The 26,826-nt window shown below is 40.2% G+C and overlaps 2 protein-coding genes across 5 annotated transcripts; both read left to right on the top strand.

Annotated features, from left to right (window-relative positions):
* The first annotated feature begins 2,591 nt into the window (after window positions 1–2,591).
* Window positions 2,592–14,035, top strand: LOC133889483 (MEIOTIC F-BOX protein MOF-like). The gene is made up of 10 exons (XM_062329988.1): window positions 2,592–2,712; window positions 2,933–3,802; window positions 4,980–5,083; window positions 7,648–7,800; window positions 7,900–8,034; window positions 8,841–8,914; window positions 9,023–9,780; window positions 11,427–11,594; window positions 11,688–13,406; window positions 13,494–14,035. Exons 2-7 carry the CDS (start codon window positions 2,953–2,955, stop codon window positions 9,180–9,182), a joined length of 1,476 nt encoding a protein of 491 aa, XP_062185972.1. The 5' UTR covers window positions 2,592–2,712; window positions 2,933–2,952; the 3' UTR covers window positions 9,183–9,780; window positions 11,427–11,594; window positions 11,688–13,406; window positions 13,494–14,035.
* Window positions 14,036–17,076: 3,041 nt separating this feature from the next.
* Window positions 17,077–24,584, top strand: LOC133887974 (regulator of nonsense transcripts UPF3-like). 4 transcript variants are annotated; one of them, XM_062328026.1, is made up of 13 exons: window positions 17,077–17,621; window positions 18,804–18,910; window positions 20,111–20,206; window positions 20,312–20,410; window positions 20,539–20,618; window positions 20,697–20,792; window positions 21,506–21,608; window positions 22,401–22,498; window positions 22,598–23,054; window positions 23,136–23,201; window positions 23,308–23,426; window positions 23,534–23,587; window positions 23,805–24,584. In XM_062328026.1, the coding sequence occupies exons 1-12, from the start codon at window positions 17,482–17,484 to the stop codon at window positions 23,570–23,572; spliced, it is 1,500 nt and encodes a 499-aa protein (XP_062184010.1). In that variant the 5' UTR covers window positions 17,077–17,481; the 3' UTR covers window positions 23,573–23,587; window positions 23,805–24,584. The 4 variants fall into 4 exon arrangements, with proteins under 4 accessions (XP_062184010.1, XP_062184011.1, XP_062184009.1 ...); XM_062328027.1 differs by having other exon boundaries at window positions 17,078–17,621; window positions 21,509–21,608; window positions 23,534–23,602; XM_062328025.1 differs by having other exon boundaries at window positions 17,078–17,621; window positions 23,534–23,602.
* The last annotated feature ends 2,242 nt before the right edge of the window (window positions 24,585–26,826 follow it).

The raw sequence follows: 26,826 nt of genomic DNA, 5'->3' as shown, positions 1-26,826 counted from the left end.
GGTTAGCCTATACCACGGGCAGGGGTGAAGCTAGGCATAGGTAGGGTGGTGCATTGGTATCAAGGTAAATCAAAATTTTAATAATAATTATTTTATTTTAATCATATGTGTATCAGGGTAAATTAGGCTCTAAGAACAATGTTACTTTAGATTTTATATATTTGGCACCACTAGCATTTCAGTTCTAGCTTCGCCCCAGACCGCGGAGTTGTGCGGCTTGTGTAAGTAACATGCAGTGGTTTATCAATCGTGTTGTGTGTAGTTGGTGACTCCTTTGCCGGCTATTGGTTTTGAAGATATGATTGTATTCAGTACTAGCTCCGGTTACGAATACTTGACGTATTGGATAATGACATGGTATAAAGAGCATAGTTTTAACTATTATTTTCTATTACAATATATTTATAAAATCTAATAAATTTATGATATTATGAAGGGTCCCTATTATAAAAGTAGTTTTAAAACAAATCTACAGATGGTTTTAATGATTTCAAAATAAATATTTTGGAAGCTACTTATAATCAAAGTTTCAAAAATTTGGTTGGAATCTTATCCAAAACGTGACTAGAGGGTATTTACATTGCGAATTTGTAAGTGTGGTTCATTTGTTGGTGAATTTGCTGTATATCAAATTATGTACTAAAGTCAATGACATGTTTGCATACTGGTGCTAAGAAAATGGAGAGATATAAGATAAATTCTAGAAATGAGATATATAATAGAAAAAATGCATTTGCTCGATATTTGTCCACCATTTCTGACTTGCGATTAAGTACATTACGATAACTTGAAATATTTGATACAAAATGAAATGTGATATGATAGTGGTTGTTTAAGGATAAATATAACTTGCATATGAACGGAAATAAATTAAACAAATTAGACCAATGGGACTTAAAAGCATACTTAAACTAGCTAGCACAGTTGTGCTGGTATCTCAACAAGTTGTAGAAAATGCAGAGATAGACAGGTTTAAGGTACCTTACATGAATGTTGCCAAACTAAATCTATCTTAAATGAATCTTGTATCACTCCCAAAAGTTTCCAGTGTCAGGGGTTGAAGTTTGTCAAAGTCATCCACGAAGCTGACCATGACAGCCAGTAAATCGAACTGTTGTGGGGCATCGGGAGGATCCTACCAAATGCATGCCACTATCATACTCACCAATTATCGGATTAAAGTATTCACCAAGCTTTACACTACGTCATCTTGGTTGTTTATCGTCACAATGCTCCTGGCCTTAATGCTCATAGATTATCGTGAAAACATTTGTGCCCAATGCCACTTTTCATTGTACAAATTATGACGACGACAACTTCATCTGCTACTATTGTCTGCTTTTATACGTGCATGTATTCTGTTCATACCCTTCGTTTAATACAGGAAAATATATACGTCGTATGAACCCAAGTTTGTAACAGGTATCACACCAATCGAAAATTGACAAGCTTGGGTTACTCTGGCACTACCATAGTATGTTCTTGTTTGCATACTATTGCTTTGTATCGAAACTAAACTAAACTTTGGCAGAAGTGTAAATGTGTCAGCGGCGCCGGGTCTGGTATGAGAGAAAAAAGAACGGGAGGGAGATAAAGGTGGGTGGGTGGGGATAAGTTTAAAAAAAAGTGGAGCTGATCTGAATGGTTGGATCTAGGTTCAACGGTTCCAAAAAGCAAAAAGCGACAAAGATGATATATCAGGCAGCTGATAAGAAGATGAATCCTTTGCCATTAGGATTAGGGATTTGCTGATTGTCTTGCAGCCCATTTCCTCTCTGGGTGTTCAAATCAATCTTCGTAAGCGTCACATTTGCTCAAAAATAAAAGTAGAATAAAAAGAAGGGTAAAATTTTGGAGTTAGGCTTACCTATTTCTAAGAAGGGTCTGACTACTTTTATGTACTTTAAACCAACTTAATTTTCAATCATCATCATAAGTTCTTGGATCAACACCAACAGAAGGAAATTTATAGGACCTTGAGACATTGATTCATGTCATCCTTTTTCTGATCCAACAACTAGTGTGTGTGTAGGAGATAGAAGAAAGAAGACACGTGTTGTGCTAGTGGAGGAGATCTTTCGAATGATCCGGTCTTATAGAATTTCCTTCCACCACCAACTATCTCAACCTTTAAGTAGTTGGATGCTGTCATGCTGATCTAGGGCCTAGGATGGTGATTGGAAAATACTACATTCATTTTTAAATGATCCACATTTTAAACTTTGATGTTCACACTTTTATCAATGATTTTTTTAACAAATAACTTATGCAAACAATTTCGAGTACAAAGTGTTCTTAAAGTAGTATTGATGCCAAATCTAAAAACATCATCTTCATTCTTCTTCACAATAATTTCTAAATATTATATTTTATTCAAATTTGATATAGTAAAGTCAATATTATCAGTTACTCCTATTTATTAAAAAAACTAAAAGAGTAATTTGATTTGAAATATAGAAAATTGTTTTGAGAAACGTCGTTAGTTGGGCTTAACATGCCTTTCAACTCTTGGCTCGGCCCATGCTAGGACGTCTGACATATTTTGGCCCAAATTATTCACTCCACTCCTTTTTCCTCACAGTCCCCGGAGAGCGGAGTTTTCCACCTCCGGCGTGCTTCGGGCGTCTAGGTCGTCGGCCTCCGGTGATTCTCTCCTCCGCGGGAAACCATCTGCTGCTGCAAGCCGCAATCACAGGACGAGTCCCCATCTCAGTTAGCTCCCATTTCGCTTCTTCTTGCGCCCTCTGCTAAACCCTCTCTTCGTTTGATTACAATAGCCCAAGAACTCTTCAAATCACTTTTCATAATTCATAGTGCATTCATCATTTGTTTTTTGTTTCTGCGCCTAATCGATCTAGTTCCTCTTGTTGTAAATTTTCTTTTTCATCAATTTAAAGATATATTTTTTTATTAAAACGGCCGATCTCTGCAGAGTTTGCTTCTTGTGCGTCCATGGAGACCTCCAGGAAGAGGACCCGTGGAGGGGGTAGCACCGCCGGGGGCCGGCTGAGCGCCCTACCGGATGTCTTCCTCCACACCATCCTCTCCTTCCTCAAGGCCCGGCAGGTGGTTCAAACGAGCGTTCTGTCCAGGAGGTGGAGGAGCCTCTGGCGCCCCGTGCCGTGCCTCGACATCGACCAGGGAGAGTTCAAAAGCAGCCGTTGGCTGCTCATGCCCCAAAGGGATCTTGAAAAGTTTGAGGATTTCGCAGATTTTCTTTTGTTACATCGTGATGGTTCAGTCTTAGACACATTCAAGCTGCATATAAGAAAGAGTTACCCGAGGCATGTAGATGCTGATAGATGGATTCGCCGTGCCCTCAACTGCTCCCTTAGAGCGCTTCACATTCATAGCAACAGCATTTGTCTAGTTAAAGTGCCTCCGGATTTGAGATCCAGTTCTTGCTACCTCACAAGGATACATCTTTGGCGCATATCCTTGGATGACAAATTTGCAGAGTTGATCAATTTTGTGTGCGTGGTTCTGGAAGATTTGGAACTGAAAGGATGTGAGCTTTATTTTGACAATATTACCTCCACCTCACTGAGGAACTTGATTATGGAAGATGGCTACCTCTTCGATCCACTTATTATAACAGCTCCTCATCTTGCTTCTCTGCACCTAATCCTCTGTGATTCCAGTGTCCAAATATCAGTTAATGTAATGTTATCCCTTGTGAAAGCGTTGTTATGTTTTGATGTTTCCGATCCAGAGATAAGCAACCAAAATGATCAACTCAAGCTTCTAAGTAATCTATTTAATGTGACAAGTCTAGAGCTGTCGGGTTTTGTTGAAACGATACGCCTTTCTTTCTTTCATAGATAGATATATTTTATCTTGAAAGTCAATTTATTTTGGTGCTCCATTTGATTTATTTGTTATTAAATCTGATCTCTGGTATGATGTTTAGTTGGTATTAAACCTTATATTGTTTCTTTTGCTTATTCCTAACCACCAACCCAGTGTGCAACATAAACTGCCTTATTATGGGATTGTTTGGTTTGCACCCAAAGTTGCCACATAGTAGTCAATCCAAATTTTGGCATGCCAAAATTGGCCCTGATTTTAGCCACCAAAATGAACTAGGGTCTGCTTGTTTGGACTTCTGCTTATGGTTTTTCTGCTACTAGAAGCTCAAACAAATGGAATTATTGAAAAGTATTTTCTGGAGAGGTTAAAAGTCTGTTTACGAGGAAATAAACTAGAAGCTGAGAGTAGCTTCTTTTAAGAAACGGTGTGTTGAGAAGTTAAAAATTTATTATAAAATCTAACAATTAAAATTCAAAAATAGCTTTTTAGAAAAACTAAAAATACAGCTTTTTAGAAAAACCAAAAGTCGAAGACCAAACAAAGAGGCCCTAGGTTGGCCAAATTAGATGGTTTCCATGCCAAAATTTTGCACCAAACCAAATGGTGGCCAAAGTTGGTCAAAGTAGCCAAATTTTGGTTTGCAAGCTTTGGCACACTTGGGATGCAAACCAAACATACCTGGTCCTGCTGTTGGCATCATTGGTGTGCATATCTGAAGTTTGATTTAAATTTCCTCTCTTCTCTGATGAAGCAGCATTGCTCCTCCTCCTTTTCATAGAAATATTGCATCTCAATTAGAATAATCCTTATGCTGATGGTGACCTTTCGTAAAGAATGGCAATTACTCCCAATGTTGGTTCCTTGTTGTATCGTTCAGGTTATTTGAAACACCTTTGATCCAGGGTTCCTGCCTCTCAATATTAATGTAGTATTATTGTAGCAAACATGGAGTAGCATGACTTGAGAAGTACTCAAAGAGATCTGTTGCTTGGAATTAATTGTAGAAAAATTCCATAAAAAAATTGGTGAAAAATAGAAAAATTAAGAAATTTTGGCTTGTTACCGTTTCAGTGGGGATCTGAGGAAAAGGGAATCTGGAAAGCTGCCCTTCTGTGATCAAGGCAAAGAGCAAGTGATGACGTTCAGTTTACTTTCCACTTGTTCTGTAGGCAAGGAGGCTTTTCCTCCTAGCTCGAAAATGGGCAACCTTAATCACGGAACTACTCCAGACTCTTCAGTTCGTCTGCATGCCAACCTCAAAGAATTAGGCCATGTAGCTAATACCACACGTATAAGTTTGCCCTTTATTCCTGGAATGGAACATCTAAGTTCTCAGGCTAAATGGCTCTGTTTCCTCACAATGATAACCTGAGCTCAGGAAAATGCCATCAATGTATCACTGACATAGGAATGCGGTCTGAGGCCCTTGTCAGCCTCTCATTGGATGTGTTTTCTCGCACATCTTTGCATCCTTTTCGTGTGACTTTGGATCATTATTTCGCAAAGCAGCTCCATTATGGGTGCCCAGTCCTGAAAGATTTGATTCTCCGTCAATGCCTCAATGAATTTTGTGCCATTCAATCCGACACACTGAAGAACTTGGTTGTCGATTATTGTTCAAGTCAAGTTTCTGATATGTTGGTTATTAGGGCTCCTCGTCTTGTTTCCTTGCGCTTCAACTTTCCTTTTGAAACCTATAAAATTGGTGTTTTTAGATGCATGAAATTCCCTTATGAGGGCATCAATTTATTCGGTACTTGTCAAATTCTCTCAAAGAGTCGAGCCATACTTCTTGGCAGCCTATTCAATGTGACGAGCTTGGAGTTGGAAGGTTTTCAAGCAATGGTATGCCTTCCTTACTAGAGACGTTTCTGCCCCATGCATATCTGTTAAGTAGCATTCCAAGATTTCACCATGGACATGGACATCGGCAGTCTGTGCAAGATAATGAATTAGATAAATTCAGTTTCTATTTTTTTCTATTTCAAGCAATGCTTGATGAGGAATTACAAATTAGATAAATTCCCAATATTTGACAACATGAGAACCTTGTCCCTCAATTGGTGTTTACTCAGCAAACATGGTGTGCACAAACTAAAGGCTCTTGGGAGATTTCTGCAGAAATTTCCTAATCTGGAGAAGTTTACTTTGCAGAATTTTTGGGTAGGAGTACTTAACGTTATTCTTTATCTACTGTAAGTATGTGACTCGTATCAATCTGTGTGAACATCTTACTTGAATTTTTTACTATTGAAAGTACTTTAGAGGTTCCATAAGGATGCAGCAAAAGGCCAACAAGAGCAGGCTTAAAACGATACACCATACACCTTTCTTCCACGGAGAGAGATGCTTATCTTCCAACTCCATTTATAGCAGTATGGTGCTTAGTTGTTTTTATCCTTATGCTGCTTGTGTTGTTTATTGCTCACAACCAGCTCTGTGTGCAATATAAATTGCAGTACTAGGGCCTGTTGTTGATATCAATTATATACAGCTCTGAATCCATATTTAAATTTCTACTCTCCTCTGATGAAGCAGAATGCAGCATTGCTCCTGATTTCTTACTTTGAAATATCTGTGTCTCAATTGGAACAATCCAGATGCTTATGATGACCTTTTGTCAGGAAAGTTTTGATTACTCCACAAGTTAATTCGTTTCTTGTTGTGCCGCTTAGGTTATATCCGACATTACGACACATGTGATCCAGGGTTAAAAAATCAGCGGGAACCAGTTCCTGCCAATTACGTTAAAATTATTGCAGAAAAAGTGGAGTAATGTATTTTTGTCAAAAAAATCTTGACTTAAATTAGGAGATCATCTAAAATTTTGTAAATACTGCCCTGTTATTGACTAGAAAAAAAATGGGAATCCTGGAAATTGGCCTGCTGTGATAGACACAGGGTGCGAGTGATGATGTTCTGTTTACTTTTCACCTGTTATGTAGGCTATGGATTTTCCCTTCTAGCTCGAAATAGGGCAACCCTAAGCATAAAGTTACTCCACACTCTTTATTTGTACCAAATGCCAAGAACTAGTTCATAAATATAAAATTGAACATATAAGCTTTCTTTTCTTCCCCCTTAAATCAAACTATTTAAGTTTCTGGGCCTAATTGCTCAGTTTCATTGTAAAGATCACCTAAGTTAGCAAAATACCATCAACATTCCCTACTTGTCAGCCTCACATTTGGTTGTACCAATTTGCACATCTTTGCGATTGTATAGATAGAACTATTTTTCCCTAAGTTCTCTTACTACTTCCTGCTAGATAGTTATCTTAGTTGAAAAGTTTTATGTTGCTTGGAAGGTACCCAGGTACCTCCCTTCTAAAATATGGTACCAGCTCATAACTTAACTTTTTAATTGGTACCGGGTCCACCACTTTACGGTATCAGTCCACAACTTAAGTATCTTTCAATAGTTACCTTTTATTCTTGATCATTAGATTTGTACAAATGAACGATCATCGCGATTCCCAAGTTAGTTTACCATCTGAATGTGTTGCAAGTGCTGTTTATTTCTTGCATGCAATAATACAATCCAATACGCAGTGCAACTTCCTTTATAGAGGATGATGACATGATGTTGCTCCCGCTGTCTCTCTGAACCCTTCTCATGTAAAGATAAAGAAGCACTGCACCTGCCCTCTATTTTTTTTTTTTTTAAACGTATGATTTAAGCAATCCTAATACCAAAAGTGATGTGCTATTTTCAATTGTGCCCGGTGCTTAGTTCTCGCGACTACGACAAAATAAAGCCTATGTTTATCCTTTTTTCTGGAATTCTCTGTGCAGTTAGTTGCTTTGGATGATATAACAAGTTGTATCTTGATATCAGGTGGTGCCAGTTGAGCCGGTTGAATTCCCTACACTCGGAAACCTGAGAACATTATTCCTGGATAAATGCGACTTGCATGACTACTTCCGGTTACTACGTTGCTGTCTGCAGAACTCTCCTAATTTGGAAAAGCTCACCGTACAGTGTTGCATGGTAATTCATCTTCTCTTATTTGTACTCTCTCCACGGTAACTCCTGTTCAATTTATCTTTGCTACCAGTAACTTACACAAATCCTTTACTATGAAAACAGCTCTCAGAAGATTACATGGGAGGGGACGAAGGAAAGGCCAAGGCGAAGAGGACATATTCTCTGGTGCATTTCCATTGTCCAAAGCTAAAGTCTACTGAAATCATATACGAAGATTATGACAATATCCCGGAACTGGTCAGCTTTTTGCTGAATATCTCAGGGGGCGCACCAAAGAATACTGTAACACTTACTAATTAGTGAATGACTACTCAGCCTGACTCTCGATAGTCTTTTTTTTTTTTCTGTTTTGTGTCGACTTCCTAGCAGGAGACTATTTTTCAGATGTCTGGTGTGAATATACGGGCAACAAATTCACTTCTGGCTGTTTTTACATAAGGTGTACGTCATGGTATTGTGGTGTCTTGTTGGAATGGAGCGGTGGAGCCTACAACCCAAAATCAGAGATCATCAACTAGTTCTGTCTCCAATTCTTTGTTGCTTCCGGTTCAGTCTCCATTGTATTTGTATTGGTCATCCTTGGAAGGGGCAACCATGTCTATATGTTAACAGCGGTGTGCTGACTGCTTAGTTACATGTGTACTGCTTCAGTGCTTCTGCTCCTGCGATCCTTCGATGAAAAGCACTGCTGGAGGCCGTATACTAAGTTTTATTTAAGCAAGTTTCACAGGAACCTCGAGTTTTACAACAGAAACTTGTTTCGGCTGTTTGTTTTAAACACAATTTGAAATGGAAAGGTCAAGCCAAACTTTGGCATGCCAAATATCAGAGCCACCAATTTGACGACCACGGTTTTGATCAAAATTGACCTTCAAAATGAACTAAGTTGGCCAAATGAGAGGGGTGCCAAGCCAAATATTTGTATCTAACCAAACCGTGACCAAATTTGGTCAAAGCTATCTAATTTTGGCTTAGCCATATTGAAACAATTGTAACAAACCAAACAGACCAAAGAAACATGAATCTTTGGCCTTCCACTTTAGGCTCCGGGATCTCCAGCGACCGGCGGTGGCTGCGGCAGTAGGAGACATCCGGTGCTGCATCTTCAGATGATCGGGCACGCCCCGGCCCCCTTCGCTTAGCCGCGCTGAAGTCCGCGGTGGAGGCCTCCGCCAAGCGGGTCCGCGCGGGCCGCGTCTCGGCCGGCGACCGGCTGAGCGCCCAGACGGACGAGCTCCTCCGCCTTCCTCCCGTCCCGGCAGTCCGTGCAGACCTCCGTGCTGTCCAAGAGGTGGATAGATCTGTGGCGTTCGGTGCCCGCCATCGACCTAGACATCAGTGATTCGGAGGCTTCACTGCGGGCGTCTACAAGTGGAGAAAGATGAACAATTTCACCACCGAGCTGCTGATGCTTCACAATGCCGAGTGCTTGGATGCGTTCCGGCTAAAGTTAAATGCTCCTAATGCCTATCCGGATCAAGATGTCTATAGATGGATTCGCCGTGCCATCAAGTACAATCCTTTGGTGCTCAAAATCTGTGTTTATCGCGGCTTTCATTACCAGTTCCAAATCCCCCGTCTCGGTTCCACCTTCCGTCGACTGAAAAGGTTGGAGCTTGATGATCTGCATTTGGACCATTCTTTTGCGGAGCGGCTCAATTCTGGATGCCGAGCCCTGGAAGATTTGGATCTCTACTACTGTCATAATGAATTTGATGGCATTCAATCTGACACACTGAAGAATTTGGTAGTTCAAGTCGAGTTGCAGATATATTGGTTATCAAGGCTCCTTGTCTTGCTTCCCTGTGCCTGCAGTTTCCTTGTTACTACTACAGAAATGGTCTTTCATTTGAGGCAAGAAATTCCCTTTCGAGGGCATCAATTTCCGTAATGTCTGACGAATTATTTCAAAGAGGCGAAACAATTCTTGTGGGCAGCCTATTCAATGTGACGTGTTTGGAGTTGGAAAGGATTAGTGCAATGGTATGCCTTCCTTACTGGAGTCATTTGTGTTCCATGCATGCATATCTATTAAGTGTCACTCGAAGGATTTGGCATGGACATAGGGGCAATTAACTATTTGCCATCGTTACCAGTGACGTGTTCTCAAATACCATCCTACCGAAAAACTTCGACAAATTGCTATCCGGGCCCACTACCATCCTACCGAAAAGCTTCGACAAATTACCATCCGGGCCCATTGGACTATTGATACTTTGCTATTTTTAGCTGACGTGGAGGAATCTTTGAGGAATATTCCTCCCTGTGACGTGGTGATGATAGTAAAATGTATTTTATGCCCTTTCTTCATCTTCATGTGCCGGCTCCAAGTTCGGGCTCGTTCGGACCTGGACCCAGACCGAGCCGGTCAAGCTAGCAAAGGAACAGCACCACCGGCGGCGATCTTCACGGCAACAACGCGGCAAACCAGCAATGAGCACGCATCAACTCCATTCCCGCTCGCCAAGCAAGCCACAACTCCCTCTCCCTGCACTTCCTCTCACTCAGATCCGTCGCCTATCCTCCGTCCTAGGCTGTGGAAGTTGCTCTCGAGGCTCTTCTTCCCCAACTCCGACTGTGGGGTGAGATCAACCGCCACCGTCGAATCTATCGCCACCGGTGAGCGCCACTTCGATTCCCTGCGTGCTCCTCCTTCCTCTGCATCGGAGTCCGAGGTGCCACAGCGCCACGCACACCGATAGGCTCCCTCCAGTGGTGAGGGCGTCCTCCCGCGCCTCCCGACGGCCAGCTTCTTCCGGCGAGCGCGTCCCCGACCTTCCTCGACGCCTGCGCTGGCGTCCCCTCCCGCGAACCGTGGTTTCTCATGCTCTCCGAATCCAACCAGCCCCGCCTGGTCGTCGCCTTCGACGCCGCCGAACGCAGCTGGAACCACTGCCGCGCCGCACCGGGGCCCATGCTCGTGGCTGCGTCTCCAGCAACCACAGAGCTGAGCAACAGAATCAGCGGTGAACGGCAAAAAGCATGAGGCCTCAGGAACATCATCGGCCCAGGCACTTGCAACAAGTCGGCAGCGAACGGCAACAGAGCACGCGCCCTGGCGGCCAATGGAGAAGGACAGCTAGAGAGCTAGCGCAGTGGACGACGACGGCAGGTGGCCTCTCCATTGATGGTGGTGGTGATGATTCGTGACAGCGGCGACAAATCTTCGGCATGGTGGAGCTTCAACGCGGCAGATCTTCAGCCAAATCCCCGCTTCCTCCTCTTCCCGGCGAATGGCGGCGACTGGAACTTGGCGACAGCAGGGGCTCGTACAGCAGCTCAGCCCAGCATCAACGCCACCGCGCTTTTTGTTGCGCTAGTCAGAAGAAGGGGAAGGGAGAAGAAGAAGAAGAAGGACATTTCAATCAATTTGACCTCGTGACTAGAGGAATATTCTTCTAAGATGCTGCCACGTCAGCGAAAGTGGCAAAGTATCAATAGTCCAGTGGGCCCGGATGGTAATTTGTCGAAGTTTTTCGATATGATGGTATTTAAGAACACGTCACTGGTAACGATGGCAAATAGTTAATTGCCCCATGGACATATGGGCATCCACAGTCTGTGGAAGACCTACTCAACTAGGAATATAGTTGATTATTGCCTCAATTTTGTTTATTTCTCTATTTCAGGCAATCCTAGATAAGGAATTAGATAAGTTTCTCAATATTTGACAACTTGAGAACCTTGTCTCTCAACTGGTGTTTTGAAAGCAAGCGTGATGTGCACAATTTCAAGGTCTTGGAAGATTTCTGCAGAAGTCTCCTAAACTCAAGAAGCTTACTTAGCAAAATTTCTGGGTACGAGTACTTAACATTTTTCTTTATCTACTGTGAGTATGTGACCCGTATTGAATTGCATAAATGTCTCACATGATTTTGTACTCCTGAAAGTACTTTGAAGGTACTGAGAGGATATGGCGAACGGCTGACCAGCCCAGGCTTAAAATGGTACACCTTTCTTTCTTCAATGGAGAGATAGGCTGACCTTCCAACTTCATTTATTTTATTTTTGCCATCTGACCTTTTGTTATTAGGCTGGATTAAAACTGATCTTTAGTATGGCCATATGGTGTTTAGTTGGTTTTACCTTTACGTTGCTTGTGTTGTTTAATTCTCACCACCAGCCCAGTGTGCAATATAAACTGCCTTACTAGGGCCTGTTGTTGATATCAACGGTATACAACTCTGAAATCTGGTTTTAATTTCCTCTCTTCTCTGAGGAAGTAGCACTGCTCGTGCTTTTTTCTTTGAAATATCTGTGTCTCAATTAGAACACTCCTCATGCTAATGATGACCTTTTGTCAGTAATGTTTCGATTACTCCATATGTTCATCTGTTTCTTGTTGCGCCGATCAAGTTATATGTAACACCTGTGATCCAGGGTTAGAAAAATCGGCAGGAATCAACGGGTTACCATTACTGTAGAAGTGCAGAATTGCTGCAGCAGAGGTTGAGTACTGTTATTTGGGTGGATTTTTTGCATGACTTGAGAAGTACTCGAAGAAAAATGTTCATTGAATTTAAAAATTGTAAAACAAAAATTCAAGAGAAATTCCATAATTTGGGCCTGTTACTGATTATGGGAAATATGGAAATTTGCAACATGGCCCTGCTGTGATCAATGCTGGGTGTGAGTGATGATGTTCGGTTTACTTTTTATCTGTTCTGTAGGCTAGGGGTTTTCACTGCTGACTAGAGAAAAGACCACTCACAAAATTACTCCGCAGTCCATGCTTCATCTGTGCCAACTGCAAAGGAATTAGGCCATGCAGATAAAACCACTTCATCTGTGCCAACTGCAAAGAAATTAGGCCATGCAGATAAAACCAAACGTATAAGTCCTCCTTTTGTTATTCCTATTTAAGTTTCCAGACCAAATTGCTCAGTTTCACTGCAAAGTTCTGAGTTGGAAAATACCATCAATATGCCCTACTTGTCCTTTTGGGTTTGAGTTCTTTAGCTTAATGTTTTGAGAGTAGCGACCAACTGACTTCATTTTTTGTTCTGTACTAAACTTGTAATCTTGTAACACTAGCAACTATGTGCTTTCAATAAAGCAGAGCCAAACCTTTGGTCTTAACATGCCTCACTTGTCAGCCCTACTGTCTGAAAATGTTGCATGTCCTGTTATTTCTTGCCAGCAATTCAATACGCAGCGTAACTTCCTTTACCAGAGGATAATGACATGATGTTGCTCACTGTGTGCATGTGTCTCGTTGAATTCTGCTCATCCCCTTCTCATATAAAAAGAAGCACTACACCTCACCCACATTTTTTTAGGAAAAATATTGTATGAGCATTGAAGCGATCGTAATGCCAAAAGTAAGATGCTCTTTTCAACTGTGCTAGCTGCTTAGTTCGCGCAACTACAGCTAAACAAAATATTTTTTTTTTTTGGAATTCTCCGTACTGGTAAATCCTGTTGATGATGTAACAAGTTGTGCCTTGATTTCAGATGAGGCCAGTGTAGGACCAATTGAATTTCCTATGCTTGAAAACCAGATAACCTTATTTCTGGACAAATGCGATTTGTGTGACAACTTCCGGTTGTTGCGTCACTGTCTGCAAAACTCTCCTAATTAGGAAAAGCTCACTATACAGCGTTGCGAGGTGTTTCATTTTTCTCTCAGTCCACAGCAACTATTGCTCAGTTTAGCTTGCTACAGGTAACTTACGAATCCTTTATGATGGAAACAGCTCCCTAAAGTTTCCACGGGAGGGAAAGGAAAAATGAAATCAAAGAAGACATACTCTCAGTTTCGGAACCTGGTGCGTTTCCAATGTCAGAAGCTAAAATCTACTGAAATCATATACAAAAAGGGTGGCAAAATCAGGAACTGGTCAGTTTTTTGCTGGACATCTCAGGCCATGCACCAAAGAATACTATAACGCTTACAAAAGTATGAAGAAGTGAAGAACCTGTCAGCCTGACTCTAGGTGGTCTTCTCGCCTTCTGGTTCGTGTTGAATTTGCTAGCCTATAGACTATTTTCAGATGTACTGTTTGTTGTAAATGCACGGGTAAAGAATCTGCTTCTGAACGTTTTGTACGTGACTTAAGGGCCTGCTCCATGATATTGTGGTGCCTTGTTGGAATGGAGACTACAACCCAGAACCCGAGAAGTTCAACTAGTGCTGATCCTTATGTCTGAAATGCGTTGTTGGTTCTTATTAGCTCCTCTTGCCCCTGGGGATATGGGTGAGCGCCAGGGAAGGAGGACGTGCCGGATATGCGGGACCGGAGGGTGGAGTAACTGAAGGCAGCCGCGATGGCGTGGTGGCCGTTGCTGTTGGCAGCGGTGGACTTCTTCTTGGCTATGACGACATAGGGGACGCGGCGGCATTGCGGAAGCCGCCTTGGAGGCCCATGTAGTGGCGGATGGCGCCGGCGTCGTAGATATTGTCGCCGCCGGAGTGGGGTAGGGAGCCGTGCACATCGCTGGTGGCCGCAGAGGAGAGGAGGTGGAAGTGGGAGTTAAGGCTGAGCTGGGGACGACTATGGGTTGCTATGCTTGCTCATGAGGAGGAAAGATGACGGATGAGGTCTATCTGTCGGTAATATAGCAGATGACATATAAGGTTGGATGTTTGTTTGAGATGAAAGTGATTTAAAGAAGAAATCTTTTAGATATGATTTCCTGTATAAGAGTACATATAGTGGGTTTTAAAGAATCTCTTAGAGATGCTATTACTGCTTAGTTACATTCCAACCACCGCTAATATTGTGTTTAGATAGTCCAACTAAGTTGGATATATCTAAGACCAGTTCTAGGAAAACACACGAAAGAGTTTTACAAAAAACGGCTTTTGATGATTTTTAGCCAAACAGGTTTTCACATTCCACGATAGCTACGTGCAACAAAACACCCTATGAGCGTCCAGCCGCAGCAATCAATACTTGATTGGGCATGTTTGATGTTTCTCTAGCCTTTTTAACTTTTTTCCAGACCAAGCTGTCTTTGGTTTTTTTTTTCTTGTTCGGCTTGTTCTTTTGCCCTATTTTCTTGTTTGGTTTGTTTCGATTTATCAGTAGCTTCTACTTTTCAGAAAAGCTGAAACAAACGCTAAACTTATTATTGGTTTATGTCTTTTTTATAAGTTAGTTTTTGGTAAAATGAACTAAAAGTTGATAAGCTGACTGAAATCAGCTTTTCTGAAAAGTTAGTGTGCTGAGAGTCTAAAAAGTTATAAACAGCTTTTCCAGATTAGTAACTTTTAAAAAAACACATAAGTTTCAGCTCTATCAAACACATGTTTGTAAGATGGATATGTTTGTAAAATGCAACAGCTATGTTATTGATTGACACGTAATTGAGTTGAAATCGTGTCACACTTTCTTCCGGTAAGTATCAACGGAGGTGGTCCATCTCTTCCACGAACGATACTGGGCTAGGCCCTATTTGGATAGGGAGTATTTTTAGAGTTTTGGATAATATCATAGTTTCAGAAAAACCGTGGTATGAAAAACTTTCCTGGATACAAAGTATCTTTGAAGTTTAAAATACTATGGTATCAAAAAATTTGAGGTGTTTGGCTACACAAAACACCGCCAGTGGACATACATCTGTTATGTATAGTGTTACATTCAAAAGTTAAATCAATATAGGTCACATTGTAGAATTGTTAATGTGCCTAGCTTGTTTAATTTTCACTATAATGGCACGTTAGCTTAATAGCTATCCCCCTTGAACAAAATACAATATTTAATACTGCAAATGCAAAACACATCATGGTTTTAATAAATGTATAAAATACGGTTGTATTCACAAACTGTGGTATTTCATTTTCCGCACTTCAAAAATTATAGTTTTTAGAAACTATGGTTTCTAAATACCGTAACATCCAACCAAGCTAGGTGTATGGGTATAGAAACTTTGTAGTTTTATAAACTATACTATGCCTAAGACTCCCTCCGGTCAAAAATACATGACCTTTATGATTTTTTATAGTCTTCGACAGGTAACTCTAACTGTTATTTTTTATTAAAATATAGTTATAGTATCTAATAAAAATAGATTATTATAAAAATATTTTTCAAGATAAATCTACACATGTGATTTTTATATTTCTATACTAAATATTTTAGAAATTATTGACAATAAATTTTTTAATAATTTAATCGGATCTTAATCAAAATGATAAATATTTATAACCGAACAAGTACCATGATATTTTTTGAGTTTCTAAAATTCCACTCGCATCCTCTTACCGAGGTAACATCGCAACACTTGATATTATAATCGAGCACGCATCCAAGCTCACAGTTTCGTGCACACTCTTAAGTACTTGAATATATTACTCTAAAAATGTACTCGGATATCCTGATCACAACTTTAATTAGTGTAGCGGTCTTGACGTGATTATGACGTTAATTCGTACAAATTATGAAGCTACCGTACACGTTCAAATATGGTAGCACCGATGCATATGTAGAATTATCTATTTATAGTGTGTTTGGTTGGAGAACGATGTTGGATGAGATAGTATTATTATATTATTTTGGATGAAATAATTTAATTTTCTATTTAATTGAGATGAATGAATAAACTAGTTTTTTATTTTGTTAATAGAATAAAAGTGGATAAAACGAGCATGTACCTGATGGCTCCGTCCGGTCAATTTAACCGGACCGAGCCATCCAGAATCCTCACCGAATATTACATCCGGCTGGGTGTCACGTCCACACTGATACTCTCAACTAAACACCGATAGAAGAAAAAAAAAATCGAACGGAGCGATCCCATTCGGCCTCGTCCTGTCATCCAGACACACACTTAAAAATATTGTATTTGCCAAACACGTCTTGGTTTTCATAAAGCCGTGTAATGCTACGATAATGACAAACTATGGTATGTTGTAGCTACCACTCCGAAAACTATAGTTTTCATATACTGTGATCTTAAAAAACTATAACACCTACACGGTTGGCATCACTCGCACGGACGACCATTGCAACATATGTGCTGCACTTCAATAAAAAGGATAGTTGATCTAACTCTCGTTGTAGTGGCCCATCAACGGCCGTGGTGCTGCTGTACGACCATGATTTTCTAGCAAACAAGATAAGAGAACCAAGTCAACCAACACGTTTTGATGAAGACTACTCGTTCATTCAGAGTTCTTTTAGGGTTTTGTTCGCTTTAGAGTCTTCAATGCAAATACGGTAACTAATTTATCCACGAACGATTATTATCTTAATGAATACCAGAGGACTTTTTAAAATTCTCCTTAACACCCCCGGTTTTCGAATTCTACTTTCTCTGTATCTATATTTTCTTCCCGTCTTCTATTAATTCTTTCCCCTTTCTTTTCCCTGTCTGCCTTTTTCGCTTTCCTCCACCTCGCCTCTTCCTCCCCCCTCTCTCCGACAGTTCCCAATTTCTCTTCTCCCAAACCCAAACCCCAACCCCCCCGAGGGGGAAAAAAGGCCGCACGCGACGACGCGAGAAGAGAAGAGAAGGGAAGGGAAGCAGCAGACGAAAGCGAGAGAAATCCCCCCACCCCTCCCCTCCCTCCAAACCCTAGCCTCCACGGCCACCGTCGTCTCCAGATCTCGCTGCCGCCCGCCCCGCCTCGATGTGACCTGGCCCTAGGGTTTGCGACGGCGCGGTGCGTTGGCGAGGGTCTTTCTCGGGCAGGATTCGTGACGGGAGAGGGGGGCAGAGGTGGCGTCGGCGCGCGCGCACATGAAGGACCCGGCGCACCGCACGAAGGTGGTGCTCCGGCGGCTGCCGCCGGCGATCGGGCAGCAGGCCGTGCTGGACCAGGTCGACGCGCGCTTCGCCGGGCGGTACGACTGGGCGTGCTTCCGACCCGGCAATGCCAGGTCCGCGCTATCTCTTTCGTTCGTGTGTCGTTGTGTGGGTGGAAGTCGAGCGCTAGTTAGGGCTACAGTCAGGGGCTGGGTGATTGGCTGCTTAACCTATGAATTGTGGGTGGTCTTCCCTTACATTCCATCTGCTAGTTTTATTGGTAGTTTTCTTACCAGCAATTAGCATGTTGATCCATGTAACATAAATGCATAGCTGACATAGATGTATAGCTGTGACCGATTAGCTATTGGGTTGTGAAGTTGTAGTTCCACTCCTGCGGTTTTTGGTGGAGCCAAATAAATTGAGTGGCTCAGAATTATTACGAGGATGGTTGTGGTGACCTTTACAATTTTCTCCCACGTGCAATAGCCTGTGATTTCTGGTGGAACCGAATAAATATCTTGGTTTAAAATTATGGCTAGGATATGTTGGGAGTCCAATTTATATTGTGGTACTGATTGTTATTTAAGTGTTAGCCAGAGTTATATGCCTTTTTAGTTGTGTAGCTGTTTCTCCCAGTTAAGTACATCACTTGAGTTGTATATGACCTACTTACGTTTAGTGGCAGCTAAAAGGGGCTAAAATTATCAGTGAGGATAGACTGCCTTTGTAATTCTCTCTTTTGTTTGCCTCTGGGCCCAATAGGTTGTAGAACAAGTTGCTGAGCAGAATGAAAAAGTACAGCTGGCACATCAAAAATCTATACTTTGTAGCATTTAGCTTTTTTAGTTTGCAGTAAGTGATCAGCAACTTCCCCTGGCCGTTTTATATCATCAACTGCTAGTAGTCTAGCACAGTAGATGAACTTGGCAGGGATTTCATCTTGAGTGATTTTTACTGATGCATTGCATGCTTGGTCAGAAAGAAGTAATTTGATTAGATAGTATTGCTTTGTGTTCTTGGTTAGAAAGGAGTAACACGAATGAATCATCATGTCTTTGTTTGATCTGACTGTCTAGTGACCTTGGTATATTGATCTAACTGCTTAGTTCTTCTATTGATTTGTTTTGGCACTGCCATTCACCTGCGAGCTGTTTAGCTTGCCTGTAGAATTTTCTGCTTTATCTTGCCTGTGAGCTGTTTTACTTCAGATTAGCAATTTACTGCCTTGATAGAGCAAATCTAGTAGTACTTTAACTGTGGAAACTAAATGATAGTGACATTCCTTTTTTGTCATTTTTTTTTTGTTTATCTAGCCAAAAGAATCATAGGTATTCTCGACTCTACCTTAATTTTAAGCGCTCAGAGGACGTTGTTGAGTTTGCTGAGTTCTTCAATGGGCATGTGTTTGTGAATGAAAAAGGTATTTTCTTCGTTTTTTGCCCAATATGTTTCTCTGGTGTAGTTCCTCCCATTTAATCTATATTCATATGATCATATCATGTCAACTCGATCAGTTCGAAGCACTGAATATAAGCTTTTTTTTGACAGACCAATGGTTCATCATTGAGATACTCTTTCCCTCCTTCATACTTCCTGTGATCTAAGTTTAGCATGACTTGATAGGGTCTTTGCATCAACCATGTTACTATGTGACATCGCAAATCAATGTTAAATTTTGATGCTTGAGCATTTGCATAACCTTTAAAGTAGAGTTAGTTCCTGTTGATTATGATTAACTATAGTCTTAGATGAACACTGTAGTTGACCTGATGGTGTATAGGATTCCTTTTTTCCTTTACTTGCTGAGCTTAGAAGAAAAGATCCAAGGGGAAGACACTAGTAAAATTTCAACATGAAAGCACCAGTTTGAAATTAGAAAAAGTACTGCTTTCTACCTTGTTTAGTGCTTTTTGATATTTAGAAGTGCCACCATCGTAACTTTTTCCAGAATTTCTCTGAGTAATGGAATTGTACATCTGTTTTCTCTTGCATAGGTTGTCATATATTTTCATTTATTAATACCAAATTAGCCTTGAATCAAAGCTGGGGGTCAATTCGTGTGATATTTCTTCTCCTTTCTTGATCCACACAGTGGTGTCACAAGATGTCATCATGGGGAATGTGCACTGGAACTTTTTGACTGATAAATTTTTGTGAATAGTCACATTGGCAGCATGAGAATGATACATTTGAGGATCATTCTATTTTCAATATGTTTAGTTTGGTCCTGAATACATTCTTAAATAAGAAATTAGATTAGATTGGATGTACTTAACTAAGGTGGCAGTGTTATGATATAATACATTAACAATGATACAGTGTTCCACATTTATATCATTCCTTGGTAATCTTGTCCTGGGAATAACTGTGCTTGTTGGTCCAATCTGGGTCAGAGCCAGAGGTGGTGGCTGGAAGCAAGCACACTATATGTTGGCGCTTGTAACTTGTTACTGTGTAATTCTGAAACAGAAATAAACTACTTACCATATTAAATTTGTAAAGCCCTTTTTTGCAATAGAAGAAATAGAGCACATGTTTGCAGTTTTGTTTTTTGGAGCATGCATCTATGATCTGCTTTGTGTAAATTGTGTATCATGCATGTTGCCGATGGTTCTGTCAGGTGCTCAATTTAAAGCTCTTGTGGAATATGCACCGTCGCAACAGGTCCCCAAGTCAAATATCAAGAAGGATGGCCGTGAAGGAACTATTATGAAAGGTGCTAAGACAATCAATTTATCTAATTCATTGTCTGATAGTACCATGCTGTCATATTTATCATTATTTTAAACTCAGCTAGTGTTTTTTTTTTGGGAACAACTAGATCCGGATTACTTGGAGTTTCTTGAGCTTATTTCAAAGCCTACTGAGCATCTGCCTAGTGCTGAAATTCAGCTTGAAAGGAAAGAAGCTGAAAGGGCAGGTAAAATATGCCATAATTATTTTCTATTTATAAATTATAATATATCATTTTTGCTTAACTCACACATCTGTTCAAATACACCAAGCATAAAATGGGGTTTTGTGATATTATTTGGTTATTTTTGGCAGCTGCTGGAAAGGAAGCACCTGTTGTGACACCGCTTATGATATACGTTCGTCAGCAAAGGGTGGCCAAGAGTATGGCTCAGGTACATTGGTTCCTTAATTGATAATATAGGGTTCTTATTAATCAACTGTTAACTAGGTATCTTTTTTATACTTTGCAGAGATCTGGAAGTAGACTTGGCAGAAAACTTGCAGGTGTTGTAACTAGCAGGTCCAGTCCTTCTAAAAGGTCTTCTGAGAAGCGCAGATCCTCCACGGTAATTTGCTTGGTTTAGAGATTTTTGAATTTTTCATGGGTACAAGAAATGGAGCATATATAGTTTGTATAAATGTTTCCTTATCCTATCCCAGCCCGACTTCTGAAAATATTCCGCCTGTTCTCTGTTTATACTTTGATTTCACATGGTGGGAAATTGAGAATACCTTACCTATGAATCGTCATGTTGGCGGTGTTCATTCCTTCGGTTTAATTTCACTTTTGTGTGCATGGTACTAACTCATCATGATATTTCTTCTAATTCATCATTGGTTTTAGTAGTGGCCTATGGTTATGGTCTGCTGTACGAACATAACACAATTGTGCTCTATGCATTTCTATTTTATCTGGTGTCTGCATAGTGCGCTCCTATATATTTTATATATTCTAACTGGTATAAAAAAAAAAGAATCTGGTCATGTGTGCAGAGTTTTCTTATCTTCTGTTCTAAACTCTCATGCATGTATGTTTTCCATGATATTCGATTGGGTCACTAGCAAGCTCATTTTGGTTAATTTGTGTTTTGGACTACTTGTGTTGCGGTATCTTGTAGCAAGCCTTACTGGTGTGCTGGAAGCTCTGCCCTGTGTCCCATAGTTTTCTTCTGATAATGACTACCTGTCAAGACAAAACAACAAACGTTACTTCCTTTTGTTCTGTTAAATAAATCGTGACCTGAAGTTTTTAATTTTGCTGCTTTGCTGTGATCTCCAGCAGTATGTTGTACGAGACAGTGCTAAGGAGAAACCGACTTACATCTTAGTGCCAAAGAGAGAGGAGCATACACAGAGGGGAAAAAATGTTGCTGGAACTTCAGGTGGTACACTTGTACCAAATCAAGAAATTCTTACTCATTTTTTTTATAACTTTTTCTATCAACAATATGTTTTATGTTACCGCATATTACTAAGAGTGATTTTTCTGCTATTACCTACCCTTGATTATATGTGCTGTTAAAATGTTGTATCAACTTATGTATGGACTATGGCACCTGACTGTGATCCCCTTTATTGTAAAATTTGGCCCTAGGTATGTGATAGGGGCATAGCATCTCACGTTCCAAGTTTTTAAGAGCTGAGTCAGGGCGTTGTTGACGTTGCTGCTCAGCGTTGCATGGTGGAATATATGTAGATATAAGTGAACCTTTACCATTTTAAGTAAAATGGTTTAGCAGGTAGTTAACATATTTTCAAAATTGGCAAAGAGTTGCTGCAATGCTAAAAGCATCCTTAACACACACAAACGTGGATTTAGCTTTTTTGCTTGTTTGATTCGATCGCTGGCATGTGGCAGTAGACCAAGTGAGTCATGCTGATGCTACTGCCGGTGCAGTCCAATTTTGGGAATGATAACTGTCCTTCCTATTGGGTGACGTCATCTACTTTTACTACTGTTACATTACTTTTCTGATTATAGATAAACATATGTTCTGTTACCTATTTTTATTTGTTTTCTTCTGAGCATGGAGGCTTGTGTCTTTTCGAGAAAGGGAACTAATTTGCTCTGGTCTTGTCCTGTGAATCTCAACTCTTCAAATTTACCAGCTTATGATATTCTCTGAGTGGTGTGTTTTTTATGTTTATCTTGTTTATTTTGTTTTTTCTCGTAGATGCCATAAGTGGGGGAGCATCTGGATCTGCTCAAGCTGTTGAGGCTAAAAGGGACAAAATTGTCCTTTTGAAAGGAAGAGCAAGTGTTGATTCTAATGTAAGCAAACACGTGCCACAAATACTTTTGCAGTTTGGTTAGTATCGAGTTATGTTGTTTGATTAACTTTTACAACATGCATCTGATGGTGCAACTCAGCAGCAGTCATTGACCCCTGTGAAGAACGTACCACCATCAAGTTCTAGACAAGATCAGCGACACGAGGCCAGTGGCAGAATAATTAAGACTATACTTTCAAACAAGGAATTACGCAGTGCAAATCCATCTCAACATGAGCAGGAAAGTCATGCGTTTAACACTGAGAAGGATAAGCGGACACCACGGGTTCTAAACTCGCGCTCCACTGTGAAAGATCAGATAGTTGAAAATACTGAGAGAAGCCATTTTGACGAGAAACCTAATCATCTCCATGGCTCTGTACCGACTGGTGAGAAAATTGAAAGGCATGCTAGAAATAGAGATAGGCCTGATCGTGGTGTATGGGCCCCTCGGCGCTATGACAAGTCTGCATCTGGAGGTGGTTCACATGCTTCATCATCTGAGATCCCGCTAATGCAGTCACATTCTGGAGATAATTTCTCTCAATTAGCAGATGGTACATTCCTCGCTGAAGTGATTTCATTTCATTGTTAGTTATGATCGAGTCACTTCATTAACTGTATGAGTTGATGACCAGGTCATGATGACAGAAAAACAGATACAAGAAGCCATGGTGGTAGTCGCGGCGGTCCTGTCGAAAATGGTTTGTTTATTATTTGTTTTGTGATTATCAATTGCAAAATAAGCTGCGTACCACTTTCTAGATCAGTTTGTGCACTATGGTTCATGGCGGCTCTTTTTTAATTCAGGACATAGGCATGCCAACCGCCGTGGTCCTCCACGTGGTCCGAAGGAAACAGAAATATCTACTAGCACACCTGATGGAAAGAATTCAAAGAGGGGCACTGCCAACTATGGTGCTCATGAGGTACGATTATTTTGTAATTTCTTTTTCTTTCGTGCTGATTGCTACGGCCATGATTTCTGTTTATCCTTTTTCATCCAAACTTGCAATACCTTGAACGTCATGTGCAGAGACAAGTATGGGTTCAAAAATCTAGTTCAGGCTCGTGAGTTTGCCCATTGACGGTACGCTATGCTACGGTAATTATTTATATATTGTCTTCAAGCCCTTGTTAGTATCATTATAACACTACAGTGATCCTCATCAGCACCATATTCCTTATGTTTCTGCTGTATAATATTCTTCTGGAAACATTATTAATAAATATGGTTACCCAAAGATGTCTTAAAAGATCTAGGGACTCAACAACAGTTTCACACTTATTTGTCAACTCTTTTGCAGATACTCTCATCAAAGCGGGTATTGCAAGTTGTGGAAAAGTTTTGGATTTTGCAGCTCAGTCTTCTTTATTAGCTGTTGATCCTGTGAAGTATGTTAACACAAATGCCCATCGATCAAATGCTGCTGTGAAGTGCAATCTCAGTTTTGGCAATCGAAGTCTCAGCTATAGCTTAAAAGGGTGCTCGTTGATTTTATTCACAGAAATAGTGAAGTAACATAACCCGACCAGAAGGTAGCTCTCGATCACTTTGGGTGAGATTTGATTTGGCCCAAGGTTGCTGTTTCTGGAGCAATGGATGGAGATTTGGTTGGCACCAGTACCTCGTGACAGTGGTCACATTTCCTAGACCCTTGGAGGTTATACATGACCTTGACAATTCATCAGAGATGGATGTAAATATCTCTAGAGAAAGAAGAGGTCTGGTTTTGATTGCCGTTTACAGGTTAGAGGTGCCATGTATTTACTAAGAGAGATAAGATTTATTAGACTACCCGGTTTGCTAAATAAAGGTAAATTTAGTTAGTAGATTATGAGACCCCTGTGGTCGGCTGTTGCTATCGTGGTTTGGTGCAACAGAAAGTTACCCTAGACTGCAAAGTTGCACCTCATTTTGGATTGTTTCCGACTAAATGGGATGCAAGATTATTTTGACGTCTGGTGGGTGTTTTGCAGTCATGTTTCACCAGATTACATGGGTTTTTTCATGTTAAGAATGATATGCATGTACAGCATGAAAGGAGCTTGCTGTTATAAATCTAAGTGATGTTGCCTTGCGTTAATGATTGATGGTATGCATACTCTTGTGCTATCCGATATCACAGTCAAATCATAGGTTTATATTGCTGTATCTAACTTAGTTTGAATGCCTCGTTGATCGCCCTATATTATGGATTTATGGTGCATCCGCAGCCCTCGAAGCACTACTACTAGAAGTTATTATGTAACCAGCAATGGAGCAAGCGGTTGGCGATTGAGTCATGGAAATCTAGTTGGTACTTGAAACTGTAGTTGTAGCGATTCGTTAGTTAGTGCCCCACCCAGGTGTACCAAGATCAATGTGGATGGCTCCTTTATGGGTAGTTTTGTGTTATTTATTTCATTTTTTTAATTAGGTGAGGTGAATCTTTAGTTTATTTTTTAGTTTTGAGTTGACCTAATAATTCATAAAATACAATACTTACATCCTATACGCAACAATTAAAGCTAGGTGATACTATCATCGGCGCAAGTAAAATTTGGCTGCACCTCGGCAAAAGAATCAGAACTCCTGGCGTGCAGAGGGGGGCTTTATCTTGTGGCTTGTTGGTCCTGTAACGCTGGAGTCAGACTGTCCTGTTCCTCGGATGCTTTGATCCACTGTGATGTAATAATAGATATTCCACACAATCGGTGTGACTTCTGATAAAAAAAATATAATACAAGATGACTAGTATTCATTTAAAATATCCGTGTTATAAAAAAAATAATGTGATTTTACTTAAAAATATGATAAGATATACGCAAATTAACACACATCCGTAGACCGATAATATTGAATACTCTTATTTTACACCTTAACGATCATTCTCTATGTTCACTTTGATTGTATCCTTATATTTGTTTAAAATAAAGAGAGATGAATGATTGAATTCAGTAGAATAGGAATCGTGGTTATTCTCATTGATAGATATACATATTTATACATGGTGAATAGTCGCGTCCGTTCGAGAGGCATCCCTCCTGAACGGGTGTCTATTGCCCAAAGGGCACAAGCAACTGTAGGTAGTTGCTTGATGATCCATGGTGTTGATCATTATTGGTTTGTAACATTCCCCCTTGATCGATGTTATTCCATATATATATATCATCTTGAGAACTCCTTAAAAATCATGTGGGAAAAATGTGAGGAGGGTAGTACTGATATGCTGTTAAAACTCCTTTAAAACCTACTGACAAAATAAGGAGAAAATGATACAACATATATTAATTATTGTCTCTTTGTTAACCCATATGAGAAAAATCTTATAAAAGGAAAAATCCATAAGCGAGTTTAGAGAACAATAGATATATCTTGTATACATCTTTTTTAATAGTGATCTTGACGTACATTTTTCATGTTGGATAATTGTGACCATCAAGCGCTAGTTCATCGAACTCTTGGTTGATCATTGTATACTATATGAATTTGATCATAGTTTTGATTAATTTACTATATGTAAATTAAAAATCATCATGGTAATGTTGTAATAGTGATGTAATATTTTGTAAAGTCAAGTTGAGACTAGAATTATATAGTGTAGATATCAAATTATATAGCTAACACATTAAAGATAATCATCAAATGTGGTGCAGATCTCACAGTTGTAGGAGGCGTAATCTGACATTTGTTTGTGTTATGCTAAGTAGAATATTTGAAAGAATACGTTGAAGGTAGTCATTTTATCAAGATGACAAAATATAGACCACACAGTAATTGTGGATAATCTGTAAATTTGCAGTAGATCCATATCTCTATTACCTTGTGTTTCACAAATGTTAAATTGAGGTAATCACTTTTTTTGCATTATAATTCTGCTTGAATTAAGCACATTTGGGCGTAAGAGCTCATTGGGCTTAATTAAGATGAATTACTGTATAATCTTGTAAGAAAATGATTCTCAATTGTAAAATTAAAGTGGTCGTAAACATAATTGCATGTTATAGTGATTGCATGAAGCAAACACATTGAACATTACATAATTTTCCAGAAAAATGGAGTTTGGAATACAATTTTACATCAGTAAATAGTATAGTGTGCAATTACTGAAAACACCGAGGGCCTAAACATGAAAAGTACTATATACACAGTATTATTAGTTGGACCATCTTGCAATTTGTGAGAACCCGGGGAATATTTTGCAAAATGGCCTAAGGCTCTACTGATGCTGGCACTTGCGCATTGGGCCAAGCAACCTAGGCCTCAGCCCAGGCGGCCTTGCAGCCCAAGGCCCATGTGGGTGCCCCCTGTCCCCGCGCCGTATAAAGGGAGGTGAGCGACGGTTA

Source organism: Phragmites australis, chromosome 13 (genome assembly GCF_958298935.1).
Source record: "Phragmites australis chromosome 13, lpPhrAust1.1, whole genome shotgun sequence".
In the NCBI taxonomy this organism is placed as follows: Eukaryota; Viridiplantae; Streptophyta; class Magnoliopsida; order Poales; family Poaceae; genus Phragmites; species Phragmites australis.
This window is presented reverse-complemented; position numbering and strand designations above follow the sequence as displayed.